Consider the following 19711-nt stretch of genomic DNA (forward strand, 5'->3'; position numbering starts at 1 on the left):
AGAAACAAACCTCACTACTTGATAAAATGATATTTTGCAGTTGGTGCAAAAGTGCCTAAACAACAGCAAATAAAATTTTTGTAAGCGTTTTTATTTTTATTCTTAACACCGCTCGGCCCGGGGCTTGGAGGGAGCCTCTTCCAACCTGCCGCATGGCTCACCTCGTTCGGCCCTCGTGACCCGTGTCAGTGCCTCAACGCAGCGCACGCGGGGGGGGGGGGGGGGGTTGTCTTTCGTCGGGTGGAACACGGGTCGGCGCCGGGAATATCTTAATCTGGATTTGCACAAATTCAGAACTATTTCCGCCTCAACAAAGGCACATGTAATTACCGTAATGTTGCCAATAGACGCGCACCCCAAGGCGTGCTCTGCACGTCTATTATAAACAACACAGTATTTTTTTAAGACAATCAGAACTTTAAGCCCTCGCGGGCCACATAAAATAACGTGGCGGGCCACATTTGGCCCGCGGGCCTTGAGTTTGACACGTGTCTTAGGCCCCGTTTACAGGACAACGAATTTGAGTGTATCCGCAAAACGTTCTTCACTTTGGGGGGTCCGTTTCCACGACACCAGTGTTCTGATCCACTGTATCCACAAAGTTTTTAATCCGGCTCTCAAGGTGGAAAGATTCTTTCACGGTACTAATCCCTCCTGCAGAGACTGATGGAGGCTACAGAGCCTGTTACTGCTCATCTCCCCCCCCCTCCCTCAAAACAAACAAACAAACATGGCGGCCGCGTAGTGGTACGACCCGCAGTGGTACGACCCGCAGTGGTACGACCCGCAGTGGTACGATCCGTAGTGGTACGACCCGCAGTGGTACGACCCGCAGTGGTACGACCTGTAGCGGTACGACCCGTAGTGGTACGACCCGTAGTGGTACGACCCGTAGTGGTACTCCCCGCGGTCCATATTCTAGTTTTATGGTCCAGATCAGTAGTTTAATAGTTGAGACTCTCCCTGATATCATCCGGTTCCTCATCAGTCCACTAGGATGTCAGGTTCTCTCCATTTTCTTCACCTTTATAGTGTTTTGTTCTCTGCACACGTCTGAGTAGTTTCATTACAAAATCAAGCAACAGCGCCCTCCTGTGGCCCGGCAGACTAACTACACCGTTGTCTCTGTGTCCGCTGCTGCAGTGGAAACACTCTCCTTTGTTTTTAGCGGATTAGGTGTTGTCACGTGAAACGTTGAGGTGGAAACAGGGCCTTAGTGGATGGGGGTGGTGTACTTTAGTGCATTATAATGAGCTGTGTGTTCCTTTTACTTTTGTCCAACTTCAAGCCGTTAACATACGTCAATGGGGAGAAATTATTAGGAACACTTAATTCCTTTTTTTTTTTCTTCTTTGCCCTTGTCCTGTTCGGCAGCTTGGGCCAACAATATGATGTGATTGAGAGCCTTCGGAGTCAGAACAGTTTTTGGTCTTGCAACAGGGAGAGACCTGGAGTCTCCTCCTGTTGCCTTCTCCGTCAGAAGCTGGCATGGCTGCCGTACACGACCGGGGGGGAACGCACAAAGAGAGAGAGAAGAGAAGAGAGAGAAGAAAGTCGAGGGGGGAGGGGGGAGGGGGGTGGGGGGAAGGGGATAACATACAATGTCCTTGTTGTGCTACATATATTATTTGCAATAATCACACTCATCCAAATACTTTCCAACTGTTATTAGATTGAACCAGCCTGAGCAGCTCTATCTAGACAGTAAGATGATTTCCTAGATTTAACCAGCCTGAGCAGCTCTATCTAGACAGTAACGTGAAGCAGGAACATGAAATAACAAAGAGGCAACAACAAAAGAGGAACATGATTTTTAAAGTTTGAGCAAATGATGACAGACAACAAGCAACTTCAGAAGCACCTTTCGTGAGGAGTGAAAGTGTGTGTGTGTGTGTGTGCGTGTATGTGAGTGTGTGTGGCTTGTCCACTGGGTGTGGCCGGAACTGTTGTGGGGGGACCCGTGGTGACACCCCGGGGTCCGAGGCCACCGCGCCCGGACACCGCCACCCCGGCAGGCAGAAGCCCCCCAGGCCCGGGGAGACCCCAGCGAACCACCCCAGAGAGCCCCGCCCCCGCCCAAAAAGCACCCGACGGAGAATGCAGAGAGGAATCCCCCCCAGGCAAGAGGGGCCCACAAGAGAAGGACAAAGGGCACAGGGCCCCAGGCCCCGACCCAAGCCGCCAAGCCGAGAAAAGGCCGGAGCAGGGCCCCCGGGCCGAGCGGGCCGAGAGCCCCCCCAACCCCGGCGGCGAGTCCCACCGCACCCCCGGGAACAGGCCCACCCACCGCCCCCCCCAACCCGGTAAGGCAGAGACGGCCCCAGCCGCCGCGCCCCGGACCAGCCCCGCCCCCAGACCCAGGAAAGCGAAGCCCGGCGCAGGCCCCGGTCGGAGAACAGTCAACTCTACACCCCCAGGAGCCTCATAATCCACCCGCCCCATAACCCCTCCCCCCGGGTCTTGATTGGGAAACCCAACCCATGACCCACCCCGCACACCCACACACCCACACACCCACACACCCACACACCCACACACACACACACACACACACACGGAACGGGGGGGGGAGTGATGACTCTCGCACCCTCAGGCCGCCGGCCGGGCCCCCTCCCGGCCACCGCGGTATCCCAACCTCCACCAATCCAACAGCAAGTGGAGAAGGAGCACCGCACCCCAGCCCCCCCACAAGCGCCGCGCCCGAGGGAGCGCGCCCCCCGTACTCCAGCCGCACTCACCCCGGGCCGGGGCGGGACCCCAGCGGGAGGTGCTGGGGGGAGCCACGTCTCCCGCCCTTCCCCTGCCCTATATGTGTGTTGGATGTATGTAAGGGTGTGTTTTTGTGTTTTGAAAAGGTGGATGCGATGTGTGTGTCTATGGTGCGGTTTAAAATTGGGGGGTAGCGGGGCCCGGGCGTTCTACCGCTGACAAGCGGCAGAACCCCGAAAGCGGCTTACCCCCTCAAGACCCTGCATGACTAAGTGTGGTTAAAATTGTGGGTGGTGCAAAGTCGGGGGAGGACCCAGACCGCAATTAAGTAGCCTGGACCCCCCACCTAGGCACCGCCCCACTCTTCCCTATTGTGGGGTAATATAAGGTGAGGTAAGGCAGGGAGGGTTCTGAGGGAGGGGGTCCCCCCGTCGCTAGGACCTTGGCCCAGCTGGACCCCCCGCGCTGCCCCACCCCACCCCCCGAGCGGCCGGCCTAGGACCAGGGGGGCCACACCCCCCCAAACAAGGCGCCGCAAGGGGACCCGGGCAGGGAGCCCCCACCCCACCCAACGGCCAGACAGCAGAGTCCGAGACCCGCAGGGCCCAGTGCGAGCCCAGCCGGAGGCCAGTGGCCAGGGCACCCCCCCTCATTCGCCCACTCCACACAGCCCCACACCCCAACCCACACACCCCAACCCACACACCCCAACTCACACGCACACGCACACCCCTATCAGGCCCTGGAGGTCACTCTCAGTTAACCGTCCATCCAGAACCCGGAGCCCCCCCCGTACCCCGCTCCCCCCAATCCGGGAATGAGGCAGACCCGGAGCGCGGCAGCAGGGGCCAACCCGCCCCACCGGGGGAGGGGGCCAGAGGGAGGACCCACCCCCAGCGCCGCAGCGGGCACCCCCACCGGGAAGGGGGAGGCCCCGCACCCCCAGGGCCCGGACAACCCGCCCCCAACCTCCCCCCAGTCGACAGCCCAGCCGGGGCCCGACGCCCAGCCCCCCCATCCCGCCCCAGCGGGCCCGACCCCGGCCCAGAGCAGAGCCCCCCCCACATCCCCGCCCAGGACTCCCCAGGCCAGGCCGTAACCCTCCAGCATAGATGCCAGGACACCCCCGAGCCCACAGAGCCACCAACCACCAAAGCCACGACGCCCCAGCCACGGACGGTCCCCAGAGCCCCGGGGTGGAGCCACTACCCCCCCCCACAGGGCTACATGGTGTATTTAATTATTGGGGACCATGTGGACTCAAATTCTGTCAAATGATTTTTCCTACAAGCAGACATTCTCTCCAATGTGATGTGGTCTAGAAGTAAGTTTTTAAATAACTTTATATTCAAATTACTTTTGGATTTCCAGTTCATGAGGATCGCCTTTTTTGCGACGCTTAGGGAAACCAGGAGCATGCAGGACTCATTTTTTTCTCTTTTAATTTCTGTGAGATCTCCTAACAAGCAAAGTGAAGGTGAGACTGGAATAGGGTGGCCCAGGCATAACGATAAATCTTCACAAATCTTTTGCCAGAAGGTTTGGACTGGCGTACACAGCCAAAGTGCGTGTAGATAAGTATCTGGGAGATCACCTGTGCAGTTTGAACATATGTTAGTGGGAGTGAGCCCCATCTTGAACATCCTTTGTCCTGTGTAATGAACTCTGTGAAGGATCTTGTATTGTATGAGCTGTATATTGGGGTTTTTGCTCATTTTGAATGTATTTGTACAGATTTCTGACCAAAACGTTGGGTCTCTGTTGATGTTGAGATCTTCTTCCCATTTGAACGTGGGAAGGGATATTGAGATATTTGAACCTGACAGGATTGAGATAATTTTAGAAAGAGGTTTAGGTGCTGAGATCTTCAGGAGGTTTGTCACTGTCTGAGGTAAGTTCAAGTTAATCTGTTCTAGTTTGAACTTAGTTTGTATTATTGACTTAAGCTGAAGATATTCCAGATAGTTGTTTTGACTGATACCATATGTTTCTATTAGTTCATTAAATGGAATAAAAGAGTTATTGGAGATAAGTTGTTCTAAGTGTCTTATTCCTTTATTTTGCCATCTTGGGAAGTTTATTGGTTTTTTTCTTTGCAGGATGTCGGGATTGTTCCAGATGGGTGTGAGTTTGCAGGGAATGAGTGTAGATCCATTTATTTTAAGAAATTCCCACCAAGCTGTCAGCGACGTGTTTATATTGATGCTTTTGAAGCAGCTGTGCTTTTTGATGTCAGGACTGAAGAAGGGAAGATCTCTGACTTGGAGATCTTCACAGAATGTTTTTTCAACGTCTAGCCAGCCTTCATCTAGGGGTTTCTGATTGATCCATTTTACAACATAAAGTAGTTTATTGGCCAGATAATAATTATAAAAATTTGGGAGTTCTAAACCACCTTGGTCCTTGGTGTTCTGGAGTGTTTTTAAACTTATACGTGATGGTTTATTTTTCCATAAGAATTTTGAGACATGAGAATCAAGAGTGTTAAACCAGGTTTTTGGTGGTTTTGCTGGGATCATTGAGAAGATGTAGTTAATTTTAGGCAAGATCATCATTTTGATTGTTGCTACTCTCCCCATAAGTGAAATTGGGAGTGTCCTCCATCGAGTGAGGTCCTCCTCTATTGCTTTAATAAGGGGGGTGTAGTTTAAGTGTACCAAGTCTGAGAGTTTGGCTGAGACGTTAATGCCGAGATATTTGATGTTCCCTGGTTTTAGTGGGGTGTTAGGTGTGTGCTGAAATGTAGAGTTGATAGGCAAGACTACTGATTTGTTCCAATTTATAGAATATTCTGAGATTGAGGAGAATCTGTCTATCAACCCTATTGTTTCTGGAAGAGAGGTCTGTGCGTTTTGCAGGAAAATTAGCACATCATCCGCATAGAGACATATTTTATGTGTTATATTTGCTGTTCGTATTCCTTTTATGTTATTATTCTGTCTGATGGCTGCTGCTAGTGGTTCGATGAAAATTGCAAAGAGAGATGGTGAGAGTGGACACCCCTGTCGGGTGCCTCTCTCAAGATTGAACCTTGAGGACATTTGGTCATTGGTTTTAACACAGGCACTGGGTGAGGTATACAGTATTTTTATCCAGGAAAGGTAATATTCTCTAAATCCAAATTTCCGTAGTGTAGCAAGTAGAAATTTCCAATTTACCCTATCAAAGGCTTTTTCTGCATCTAAGGAGGTGATAATGGCTTTTTGTTTATTGTGGTGGCAGTGGTCTATAAGATTAATTAATCTACGTGTATTATTAGTGGAGTGTCGTCCTTTAATAAACCCAGTTTGATCTGGGTGTATGATGTGGGGTGTGATTTTTTCCAGTCTGCTTGCTAATGTTTTACTAATTATTTTAAGATCTACATTGATTAGTGATATCGGCCGATAGCTAGATGGTAGTGTGGGATCTTTATCCGGTTTTAGAAGAAGACTGATATTTGCACAGTTCATATGTTGGGGGAGAGTTGAAGATTCTTTAATTTCCTCAATTATTCTGAAAAAAATAGGTGAGAGTAAAGACCATAATTCTTTGTAAAATTCAGTGGGGTATCCATCAGGTCCTGGAGCTTTACCATCAGGCATGTGCTGGAGAGCTTCCTGCAGTTCTTCTACTGAGATGGAAGCTTCTAGACCTTGGATCTGTTCTTCTTTTAATTTTGGGAGGTTGACTGTGCTCAGAAAGCTCTCTATTTCAGATTGTGAAGGATCAATTTGTGAAGAGTAAAGTTTTTTGTAGAATTCTCTGAAAGTATTGTTTATTTCTTGTGGGTTAAAAGTGATTTTACCATTTTGAGTTTGGACTGAGGGGATTGTACATTTTTCTTTATTTCGTTTTAACTGATTGGCTAAAAGTTTGCTGGATTTATTACCATGTTCAAAGTTCTCCCAGCGTAGTCTCTGCAGTTGAAATTGTGTTTTATGTTCAATTATTTTGTTCAACTCTATTTTAAATTTTCTTAGTTCCATTAATAGGCTGTCGTCTTTGCAGGCAGCATGAGCTGTTTCCATGGTTTTGATTTTATCTTCCAGTTCTTTCTCCTTTTTTTTTTCTCTTTTGGTCTTGTATGAGGAGTAAGAAATGATTTTACCTCTCATGACAACTTTAGCTGTCTCCCAGAGGACGCAGGGAGAGACACCAGGCAGGTCATTTGTTTCTAAAAAGATTGTCCATTGTTTTTTAAAGAATGTGAGGAAATCTGGATCCTTAAGCAGTGACGTGTTAAATCTCCACTGTCTAATAGGAGGGGTGATTGTTCTATTAGTAACTGTCATAGTGACAGGTGCATGGTCACTGATAGTAATGGGGTGAATCTGTGTGTCCAAGATGTCTTTAATCACTGATTTACTCACCAGAAAGTAATCTAAGCGCGAATAAGATTGGTGCACTGCTGAGTAGAAGGTGTACTCTTTAAGAGTGGGATGAGAGGTGCGCCAGGCGTCGCAAAGACCATAGTCACTCATGTACTGCTGGACTATGTCTGTAGATTCCCAGTGTCGGGTGTTTGCTGCTTTACTAGCTCTGTCTACTTGTTGATTGAAGGCGATGTTGAGGTCTCCTCCCACTATCAGTGTTTTATCAGAGTGTGTTGAGAGGGTGGTGAAGAGATTATGATAGAAGGAGGGGTCATCAACATTTGGGCCGTAGATGTTTGCGATACACATCTCTATGTTCTGAAGAGAGATGTGAATAATTATAAATCTTCCCTCTGGATCTGTGATTGTGTCTTTACACGAGAATTGTATTTTATTGTTGATTAATATAGCTACGCCTCTCTGCTTGGAGTTAAAACAAGCTGAGTATGTGTGAGGGAATTGTGGTGATATCAATTTGTGATGTCCTATTGTAGGTGTGTGTGTCTCTTGTAACAAGACAATGTCTGCCTGTAGTTTGTTTAAGTGTTCAAAAACTTTTTGTCTTTTTATTTGCGTGCCCATTCCTCGTACATTCCAGGTGACAAACCTGAGCGTGTTTCTAGCTACACTCATCTTCTAGGTGGGTTCTCTAATGCTGTATGTGTGGGTGTGTGTGTGTATGTGTGTCCGCGTGCGTGTATGGGTGTGTTTGTGTGTGTGTGTGTGCATGCGTGAGTGTGTGCGTGTATATGTGTCCGCATGTGTGTTTGACTAGGTGCATGCGTTTGTGTGCGTGTGTGCATGCGTGCATCTTTGTATGTGTCTGTCTGCATGTGTGTGTGTGTGTGAGTGTGTGTGGATGCATATATCTGTGCGTGTGTACTTAGGATCCCTAAGTCTGACTGGCTATTCAAACGTAGTAGTGTGTGTCTGTCAGTATATGAGTGTGTGATATGGTGACAGTTGGATTGTGATGTTGAGGTTTTAATGTGGTGAAAACAGTGGAAGTGTATTGTTATCAAAACAAGGGAGGGGGGGTGGAAATAGAAAAGAAAAGTGAGAAACCAAAAACAGAAAAAGAACCAATTCAAACCCATAGGTGACATTTAGCGGTGACGTAACGAGTGCTTTTTTTTTTTTTTTTTTTTTTTTAATTATATCCGTGCTTTTTTTTTTTTTTTTTTTTAATATCCCAGTGCTGACAGTGCAAGTCCATAATAATTATTACTACCGCAATATAGCAAACATCGTGTACATTAATGATGTAATACTAATTAGCTTCGCTTTAATATACGTTGTTCATGATGTTTACTGATGTTACAGTTAAACTCTTACCTGGACCTGAGTAAACCTGTGATGTGTGTGTGTTAGAGTGGTCATACTCAGCTTGTGAGGACCATCAGTAGAGCCAGGGAGTGACAGCGGGGTCTCGGAACAGCTGGCCGTTGACATAGAGCCTGTCCACGGTGATGACGGCCCGGGATCCCTCAGCGATTAACTTCCTTCTTACCGGAAAAAGCAGGAAAACACTTAATTCCACATTCCACTCCAGTATGCCACCACCACCCATTACAACCTCAATAACAAACACTACGTCAAACTATAACCGTTGCAACAATTTCAACAAAAACTGAAAATGATAAAGCTTGTATTAGCGCTGATGTATTTGACTGGATTACATTGAACAAGTGCATCTAATGAAACAGCCAGTGAGTGTATATGTATAGGAATAAAGAATAGAATAATAAATACATATTTTTTATTTATGCAGATTTGTGGGCCGGTTGGAGCCAAAAATGCCAGGGCGGATTTTTTGCCCCAGTCCACCCCTGTCTTGGATTGATGTGACTTTGAAATTCACCTAATCTGATTTCACTATTTTCCAAAACCAAGTTCACAATGGCAGCTTCCTGTACCCTGGTGAACATTTGGCCCCTTCCTCCACCATGGTTGGGTCTCAGTCCTTAAAAAAAACAAACAAAAAAAAAAACAATGTCTAGGGCTTGGACAATGCAGCCTAAAGACAGTAGAGTAAACTGTACAGGAAACGTGTACACTTAGTGTATGACATCAGCCATTCATGAACCGGGACCCCCCACAGCACCGGGACCCCCCCACAGCACCGGGACCCCCCCACAGCACCGGGACCCCACCACAGCACCGGGACCCCACCACAACGGCACGGCCCTTAAACTCCAGACTGAGATTGGTTCATCATCAGACCAACGCTCATCATAGACTTTTCTTAGTATTTGTACTTCTCTGGCCTGTCTGCCTCTCTCTCTCTCTCTCTCCCTCTCCTATTCCTCTCTCTCTCTCTCTTCTATTCCTCTCTCTCTCCCTCTTCTATTCCTCTCTCTCTCTCTCTTCTATTCCTCTCTCTCCCTCTTCTATTCCTCTCTCTCTCCCTCTTCTATTCCTCTCTCTCTCTCTCTTCTATTCCTCTCTCTCCCTCTTCTATTCCTCTCTCTCTCCCTCTTCTATTCCTCTCTCTCTCTCTCTTCTATTCCTCTCTCTCCCTCTTCTATTCCTCTCTCTCTCCCTCTTCTATTCCTCTCTCTCTCCCTCTTCTATTCCTCTCTCTCTCTTCTATTCCTCTCTCTCTCTCTCTTCTATTCCTCTCTCTCCCTCTTCTATTCCTCTCTCTCCCTCTTCTATTCCTCTCTCTCTCCCTCTTCTATTCCTCTCTCTCTCCCTCTTCTATTCCTCTCTCTCCCTCTTCTATTCCTCTCTCTCTCCCTCTTCTATTCCTCTCTCTCTCTCTTCTATTCCTCTCTCTCTCCCTCTTCTATTCCTCTCTCTCTCTCTCTTCTATTCCTCTCTCTCTCCCTCTTCTATTCCTCTCTCTCCCTCTTCTATTCCTCTCTCTCCCTCTTCTATTCCTCTCTCTCTCCCTCTTCTATTCCTCTCTCTCCCTCTTCTATTCCTCTCTCTCTCTCCCTCTTCTATTCCTCTCTCTCTCTCTTCTATTCCTCTCTCTCTCCCTCTTCTATTCCTCTCTCTCTCTCTCTTCTATTCCTCTCTCTCCCTCTTCTATTCCTCTCTCTCTCTCTCTTCTATTCCTCTCTCTCTCCCTCTTCTATTCCTCTCTCTCTCTCTCTTCTATTCCTCTCTCTCTCTCTCTTCTATTCCTCTCTCTCTCTCTCTTCTATTCCTCTCTCTCTCCCTCTTCTATTCCTCTCTCTCTCCCTCTTCTATTCCTCTCTCTCTCCCTCTTCTATTCCTCTCTCTCTCCCTCTTCTATTCCTCTCTCTCTCTCTCTTCTATTCCTCTCTCTCTCCCTCTTCTATTCCTCTCTCTCTCCCTCTTCTATTCCTCTCTCTCTCTCTCTTCTATTCCTCTCTCTCTCCCTCTTCTATTCCCTCTCTCTCTTCTATTCCTCTCTCTCTCTCTCTCTTCTATTCCTCTCTCTCTCTCTCTCTTCTATTCCTCTCTCGCTCCCTCTTCTATTCCCTCTCTCTCTTCTATTCCTCTCTCTCTCTCTCTCTTCTATTCCTCTCTCTCTCTCTACTATTCCTCTCTCTCTCTCTCTTCTATTCCTCTCTCTCTCTCTACTATTCCTCTCTCTCTCCCTCTTCTATTCCTCTCTCTCTCTCTCTTCTATTCCTCTCTCTCTCCCTCTTCTATTCCTCTCTCTCTCTCTCTTCTATTCCTCTCTCTCTCTCTCTTCTATTCCTCTCTCTCTCTCTCTTCTATTCCTCTCTCTCTCCCTCTTCTATTCCTCTCTCTCTCCCTCTTCTATTCCTCTCTCTCTCCCTCTTCTATTCCTCTCTCTCTCTCTCTTCTATTCCTCTCTCTCTCTCTACTATTCCTCTCTCTCTCCCTCTTCTATTCCTCTCTCTCTCTCTCTTCTATTCCTCTCTCTCCCTGTCCTATCCCATGTACTTCTCCCCCCAACCGGTCAAGGTGGATGCCCCCCCCCCCCCCCCCCCCTTCCAGAGTCTAGGCTCCGCCCCCTTTCTTCCTGAAGAGGGACTTCTTATGAACTGTTCTTCCTGAGAGGGAGTTCTTCCTGGTTTCCACTGTTGCTTGTTCCTTCTGCTGCTCTGGAAGGTTTAGTTGGGTTCTGTTGTTCTCTATCATTGTAAGAGGTTCTGGAAGGTTTAGTTGGGTTCTGTTGTTCTCTATCATTGTAAGAGGTTCTGGAAGGTTTAGTTGGGTTCTGTTGTTCTCTATCATTGTAAGAGGTTCTGGAAGGTTTAGTTGGGTTCTGTTGTTCTCTATCATTGTAAGAGGTTCTGGAAGGTTTAGTTGGGTTCTGTTGTTCTCTATCATTGTAAGAGGTTCTGGAAGGTTTAGTTGGGTTCTGTTGTTCTCTATCATTGTAAGAGGTTCTGGAAGGTTTAGATGGGTTCTGTTGTTCTCTATCATTGTAAGAGGTTCTGGAAGGTTTAGATGGGTTCTGTTGTTCTCTATCATTGTAAGAGGTTCTGAGATGTTGGTTGATGTGATTTAGAGCTTTACAAATAAAATTGAATTGAAAATTGAATGAACTAAACAGTTGTCACCCAACTGATCCACGATGACATGAGGTGAAATTTTTCCCCAATATTATTCCTTCTGTCAGAAAAAGCACTATGTTTCTGTATTCCTGCTGATAGAATACCGAACCAGACAGAATTAGAATTTGCAAAACACTTTGAAGTTTTCTACTATCTTTAAGACCACATTGTTGTGTTTTTAAAGTGGACATGTGAAGTGCACTTTTTATTTGAAAGAAGAATTATAAAAGATTACAAAGTACTTTTTTCTTTGTGTTTATTTGTTTCATGTTCAAGACACTTTGATAAGATCGACTGAATTAAGTTAATAAAGGTTACAGAGGATCATTTTTAGCTACAAATTCGATAAATCGGTTAAATTTATGATTTTTTGCCCAGCCCTAACACACACACACACACACACACACACACACACACACACACACACACACACACACACACACACACACACACACACACACACACACACACACACACACACACACACAAACACACTATATCCAGAAGATGGATCGCCGCTTCACTTTGTTTTTAACAAAGCCTGTCTGACTGATTTTCAGATTGTTGCTTCTTTAGTCTCTAAGATGACTGCGTTTATGTTTCAGTGTTCTAAAATGAGTCAGTTCTGATCTTTGTCTCTTTACTTTCCATCCAGGCGAGCAGAGTCCCCTAAAGAAGACGTTCAAGTCCAAAGTTTTGGCACGGTACCCTAAGAACGTGGAGTGGAACCCCTTTGACCAGGATGCCGTCAACATGGTGGGTGGATTCTTCCATTATGTGCAGGAAAAAGAGGAGTGAGGGGAAGCCAAGCAGCTAAATGGTTGAAATTAGGGGTTCATGACAGAGAGTTGCCTTTAATGTAGAAAGTCCACAATGCCAAGCTTCAGGTTTGGACAGATTGTGGACAACAGACCATTGTTAGACCCCCTCCAGTCTGTGTCCAGTGTGTCACAGGTGACCTTTGACTCACACAATACTGGTTAATGTCAAAACCTGCCATGGATGTACAAGCTGTGTTTGTGTACAGCATCATCACCTTGTTTTTCCACTGACTTCTGAATTATTCAACCGAGCTTCTCACCTTACGGCTGCAATGAAGGAGGCCTGTGAAGCAGTGGCATGGTTACTGAAACCCTACGCCGGCATGCCTGCCACCACACACACACACACACACACACACACACACACACACACACACACACACACACACACACACACACACACACACACACACACACACACACACACACACACACACACACACACACACACACACACACACACACACACACTGCAGAAGATCATCTGCATATCCAGCAAGTTCTGAATGGAACTTGTGTATTATTGTGACGTTTACCTGTGTACCAGAGTTTTGTATGTGTGTAACAGACATTTGGTGTCTTCTCTCTCTCTCTCTCTTTTTTTTTTTTTTTGTTTCATTCTGTTTGACTGTCAGTGAATTATGGTGCTTTTCCACTACGTGTTAGTCCCCACTAACAAGTACTTTTGTGGGAACCTGCACAGCCGAGGTTCCAAGTAAGCTAAGGCGAGTAAAGAACGTGACGCTGGCAGACGGCAGGCCGCTGATTGGCTGCTGTGTCTCGACACAGATGAGTGGGAAGGCGGCTCCTTCACCTTGCCATTTAAAAAAAAAACGATCACAACAAAAATGCTCACAAACAGACACGGCACAAAAAGAACCCCCATGGAGCAACGACAATGTGCAGGCATTTTTTGTCTGGTGGCCAGTTGATTCAGAGGGAGCTCCACAGAGTGACCTGCTACCAGCATCAGGAGGTCTCTGAGCCACAGTGTTTTCAATGAACTGGTTTCCCTGTTAACTGGTGACCGGCTTCCTTGAGCGTCTTCTTTTCACAGCAGATGTTAAAAACCGTAGCTGTCCTGGCAAATGTCATTTAACCACATTTCCATTAGAATTTAAAATATCGTACCGTTTGTCTCATTTTCATCTCAGATGCTGCTAACGGCTGGTAGCAGAAGTCACCAGTTAACAGGGGTACCAGTGAAACCGAAACACCGAACAGTGATGCACGATCGTAACAATCCACATTTTGTAATATTATTATTAAACATATGAAAATATAGACTATTTAATATATTATTTGAGCTGATATCCAATGAATGTTTGCTCTGCATCTTATCCGGGGTGATTACTGGAACACGACAGGGAAAAGCTCCGATGACTCGACACATGCCGTGGTCGTACTGTACTGTAATGGAAAACGACCGAGGCTGAGTCGAGGCAAGGCGAGTCGAGGTTAGGCGAGTAAGGCCGAGTAGGAGCTCGTGGAAAAGGGCCGTTATCTACAAGATGTCATGAAAGGAGCAAGGCTGTTGGCTCTCCCGGCTCACAAAAGAGTTTGTCTGACTGTTAAATCTGTGTTAACAGTGTGGCAGTACATCACATAGAGAGAGCAGGACACATATGCTGACTGACAGTCTCGGTTGGAGTCCCACAAGTAGTTTGTATTTTAACTTTATTTCATTTCATGGCTGTGTGAGATAGGAAGATTATTTGTCAGCCCAATTTGTATGATGTGGCTCTTTGGAGTACCACTATAATTGTTGTGGTTCTTGGTCTCTGACTTGTTGGTCATGCCAGCCATAGAGGATGAATAAAGTTTTTTTGACTTGACTTTTGTAAATGTAATACAAAGAAAGAAAATACAGGCTCACAATGAATATAAAACAAAAAGCTAATGTCAGCAGTTACCTCTTGTGGTCAATAGATTCCAGAAAACTGTTCTGATATGAAAATGCCAGCAGCAAGGTCCGACGTGTCCACTGGAGTGTGTGTGGCATCTATCTACACACTGGAGTGTGTGTGGCATCTATCTACACACTGGAGTGTGTGTGGCATCTATCTACACACTGGAGTGAGCTGCCGCATGCTCCAGCTCACTAATGACTGTATCACTCATTCTTTACTCATCTGTAGCATGTAGCTGCGGTACTGTAGGAGCCCCCCAAAGTACTCAGCATGTTGTACCCCTCAGAGTTACGTGCTACACCTGGTTGGACAAACGCCTTGGGGACCCGCTCTACTCTGCCTCTGATTGGCTGGTACTTGCTGCATTCTCTGATCTGTTTGGTTAATGTCTATGTTTACCGTGCAGCGCGACGCTGACCAACAAATCCAAGGCAGAGTAGGGCGGGTCATTACGAAGCTTTGACAACCGCTAGAGTATACCAAGATTATGCAAAAAAGAGCAAATATTATTGTTTGTATTATTGTTTCTCTAAATAGAGTAGCCTTACATGCCATTCTGGGCTGCTTTTAAAGAAATTGAGTGTGTAACGACCTCTCCAGGATCAATACACTATTTAACAGAAGTCTATGATGATTAATGAAACTGAGTGATAGTCAGTACTTCAAAGTCCTCAGAAGAACGATGCCTGTGTTTGGATGATAATGTGGTTTGAAATGGGCATTAAATTTGGTTCTTTGTCATTTTGAAAAGGTCTTAAATTGAACTTGTAATAACCCTGAGTAAGCTCTTCATGCAGCCTGAGGTTCTTGATGTGGTTGGTGATGTTGCCCTTTCTCTCTCCCTGCAGCTGTGCATGCCTAAAGGCTTGTCATTCAGGACGCAGGCTGAACATCGCGAGCCTCAGTTTCACTCCTTCATCATCACCAAGGAGGATGGCTCTCGGACGTATGGGTTCGTCCACACCTTCTACGAGGAGGTGACCAGCCGTAAGATCTGCTCAGCCATGCAGAGCCTTTACTGGATGCACAACGCGGAGCACGCCTGTGCCAACCAGCCCTCCCCGTCCTCCTCTTCCTCCAGCATGGACTCTTTGGCCAGCAGTGTAGATGAGTCCGAATCTCCCAACTGCTCCTCATCCTGCGTGGTGAGGAGCTACGACTCATCTCGAGACACCCTGTACGTGTCCAAGGCCCTGTGTCTGATCATGCCCATGCCCTTCATGCACGCCTCTCGCCACTTCCTGGCACAGCTGCACAGGGTCGTCACAGCCACTGCGGCACCTCCACTCCCTCTGGAAAGCTACATCCACAACATCCTATACGAGGTGCCCCTGCCCGCCCCGGGACGCTCGCTGAAGTTCCACGGCGTGTATGAGCCCATCGTGTGCCAGAGGCCTGGGCCGGGGGAGCTGCCTCTGGCCGACTTCCCTCTGGCGGAGGCCTTCTGTCTGCTGGGGGTTGAGAACCTGGTCCAGGTCTTCACCTGCACACTGTTGGAGATGCAGATCCTACTGTACTCGCAGGGTAAGTCCCCTTAGGAAGATAAAATTGTACTGCCGATGGAAATCTCCGAAAAAAGCAGAGATACTGTTAATTTAAACTGTGGTTTTATTCAATTTATTTAACAAAAATGACCACTGGTCCAAACTAGAAGGAGTGTTTCCACTGCAGCAACAGACACACTGATGACAATGATGTAGTTCATATGCCGGGCCACTGGAGGGCACTGTTGCTTGATTTTGTAATGAAACCACACAAACATGTGTGCAGAAAACAATTCTCTATAAACGAGAAGAAAATGTAGAAAACCCAACATTTGTATGGACCGATGACGTATGGAACGCTATAAGGGTTGAGTCTCAACTATAAAACTACTGATATGAACGATTAACTAGAATACGGGTCATACCACTACGGTTTCACCATGTTTGTTTACAAGGACATGAGCAGAAGGAACTATTTTCAATGGGGATGGAGGGGGAAGAGATGCGCATGCGCAGTAAGACTAGAAAAGAGAAGGAATACCGACCATGAAAGAATCTTTCCACCTTGGGAGCCCATAGAAAAACTTTGCGGATACAGTGGATCCACACACCGGTGTCGTGTAAACGGACCCCCAGAAAGTAAATAACGTTTTGCGGATTTGCGCTTCCATCTTGTTGGGGAGAGATTTCCCATCCCCCATGATGAGAGACGGAAAACATGGTTTAGACTGACTTTCCTGCTCGACTTCCCTCCAGCTCTGCAGCCTCTAATGGAGGATCTTCAGTTGCTCTGCGAAGCAAAGGCCTTTAAAACTTAAAATGCACTGTTCCAAATTATTATGCACAACAGAGTTTCAAAACATTTTATCAATTGTAAAAACTGAAAATAGTAATTTGTTGGATTTACAGCATGAGGAGGTCAGATTAATGAAATCAAAAGCTATTTTAATCAAAACCATCTGATCAGATCAAGTTACATTTGAACATAGGAGCCATTATTGGATAGCAGCTTCACAATTCTTTCTTCCATTGAACTTGTGAGTTTTTGGAGAATTTCTGCTTGAATTTCTTTGCTGGGTGTCAGAAGAGCCTCCCAGAGCTGCTGCTTGGATGTAAACTGCCTCCCACCCTCATAGATCTTCTGCTGGAGGACGCGCAAAAGGTTCTCACTAGGGTTGAGGTCAGGGGAGGATGGGGGAGGATGGGGGAGGATAGGGGAGGATAGGGGAGGATAGGAGAGGATAGGAGAGGATAGGAGAGGACGGGGGAGGATAGGGGAGGATAGGAGAGGACGGGGGAGGATGGGGGAGGATAGGGGAGGATAGAGGAGGATAGGGGAGGATAGGGGAGGATAGGAGAGGATAGGAGAGGACGGGGGAGGATAGGGGAGGATAGGAGAGGATGGGAGAGGATGGGGGAGGATGGGGGAGGATAGGGGAGGATGGGAGAGGATAGGGGAGGATGGGGGAGGATGGGAGAGGATAGGGGAGGATAGGAGAGGATGGGGGAGGATGGGAGAGGATGGGGGAGGATGGGGGAGGATAGGAGAGGATGGGGGAGGATGGGAGAGGATGGGGGAGGATGTTGGGGGAGGATAGGAGAGGATAAGGGAGGATGGGGGAGGATGGGAGAGGATGGGGGAGGATGTTGGAGGATGGGGGAGGATGTTGGAGGATGGGGGAGGATGTTGGAGGATGGGGGAGGATAGGAGAGGATAAGGGAGGATGGGGGAGGATAGGGGAGGATGTTGGAGGATGGGGGAGGATGGGGGAGGATGTTGGAGGATGGGGGAGGATAGGAGAGGATAAGGGAGGATGGGGGAGGATAGGGGAGGATGTTGGAGGATGGGGGAGGATGGGAGAGGATGGGGGAGGATGGGGGAGGATAGGAGAGGATGGGGGAGGATGGGAGAGGATGGGGGAGGATGTTGGAGGATGGGGGAGGATGTTGGAGGATGGGGGAGGATAGGAGAGGATAAGGGAGGATGGGGGAGGATAGGGGAGGATGTTGGAGGATGGGGGAGGATGTTGGAGGATGGGGGAGGTTTGGGGAGGATGGGGGCCACACCATGAGTTTCTCTCCTTTGATGCCCATAGCAGCCAATGAGGAAGAGGTACTCCTTGCAGCATGAGATGGAGCATTGTCATGCATGGAGAAGACGGTTCCTCTTTTAGAACCATGGAAGAAAGTGGTCAGTCAGAAACTGCCCAAACCTCTCAGAGGTCATTTTCACACCTTCAGGGACCCTAAAGGGTCCGACCAGCTCTCTACCCATGATTCTGGCCCAAAACATGACTCCACCACCTCCTTGCTGACGTCGCAGCCTTGTTGGGACCTGGTGGCCATCCACCAACCATCAACTCCTCCATCCACCAACCATCAACTCCTCCATCCACCAACCATCAACTCCTCCATCCACCAACCATCAACTCCTCCATCCACCAACCATCCACCAACCATCAACTCCTCCATCCACCAACCATCCACCAACCATCCACCAACCATCCACCAACCATCAACTCCTCCATCCACCAACCATCCACCAACCATCAACTCCTCCATCCACCAACCATCCACCAACCATCCATCCACCAACCATCCACTCCTCCATCCACCAACCATCAACTCCTCCATCCACCAACCATCCACCAACCATCCACCAACCATCCACCAACCATCCATCCACCAACCATCCACTCCTCCATCCACCAACCATCCACCAACCAACCATCCACCAACCATCCATCCACCAACCATCCACTCCTCCATCCACCAACCATCCACCAACCATCCACCAACCATCCACCAACCATCAACTCCTCCATCCACCAACCATCAACTCCTCCATCCACCAACCATCCACTCCTCCATCCACCAACCATCCACCAACCATCCACTCCTCCATCCACCAACCATCCACCAACCATCCACCAACCATCCATCCACCAACCATCCACTCCTCCATCCACCAACCATCCACCAACCAACCATCCACCAACCATCCACTAACCATCCACCAACCATCCACCAACCAACCATCCACCAACCATCCACCAACCATCCACTCCTCCATCCCCCAACCATCCCCCAACCATCCACTCCTCCATCCCCCAACCATCCACCAACCATCCACTCCTCCATCCCCCAACCATCCACTCCTCTATCCCCCAACCATCCACCAACCATCCACCAACCATCCACCAACCATCCACTCCTCCATCCCCCAACCATCCCCCAACCATCCACTCCTCCATCCCCCAACCATCCACCAACCATCCACTCCTCCATCCCCCAACCATCCACCAACCATCCACTCCTCCATCCACCAACCATCCACCAACCATCCACCAACCATCAACTCCTCCATCCACCAACCATCCACCAACCATCCATCCACCAACCATCCATCCACCAACCATCCACTCCTCCATCCACCAACCATCCATCCACCAACCATCCACTCCTCCATCCACCAACCATCCACCAACCATCCATCCACCAACCATCCACTCCTCCATCCACCAACCATCCACCAACCAACCATCCACCAACCATCCACCAACCATCCACCAACCATCCACCAACCATCCATCCACCAACCATCCACTCCTCCATCCACCAACCATCCACCAACCAACCATCCACAAACCATCCACCAACCATCCACCAACCATCCACCAACCATCCACCAACCAACCATCCACCAACCATCCACTCCTCCATCCCCCAACCATCCCCCAACCATCCACTCCTCCATCCCCCAACCATCCACCAACCATCCACTCCTCCATCCCCCAACCATCCACTCCTCCATCCACCAACCATCCACCAACCATCCACTCCTCCATCCCCCAACCATCCCCCAACCATCCACTCCTCCATCCCCCAACCATCCACTCCTCCATCCCCCAACCATCCACCAACCATCCA

The 19711-nt window shown here is 48.2% G+C and overlaps 1 protein-coding gene across 1 annotated transcript in view; it reads left to right on the forward strand.

Annotated features, from left to right (window-relative positions):
* The window catches only part of LOC308127026 (DENN domain-containing protein 5B-like), a gene marked incomplete at its 5' end in the record, with an annotated part of 106611 nt that overhangs the window by 38504 nt on the left and 48396 nt on the right, over positions 1-19711 (forward strand). The window contains 2 exons of the mRNA XM_080491769.1: positions 12222-12322; positions 15146-15821. Of these exons, the coding sequence (XP_080347895.1) occupies positions 12222-12322; positions 15146-15821 (777 nt within the window). The remainder of the gene's footprint in view (positions 1-12221; positions 12323-15145; positions 15822-19711) is intronic.

Source organism: Lipophrys pholis (assembly GCF_963383615.2).
Source record: "Lipophrys pholis genome assembly, chromosome: 22".
In the NCBI taxonomy this organism is placed as follows: domain Eukaryota; kingdom Metazoa; phylum Chordata; class Actinopteri; order Blenniiformes; family Blenniidae; genus Lipophrys; species Lipophrys pholis.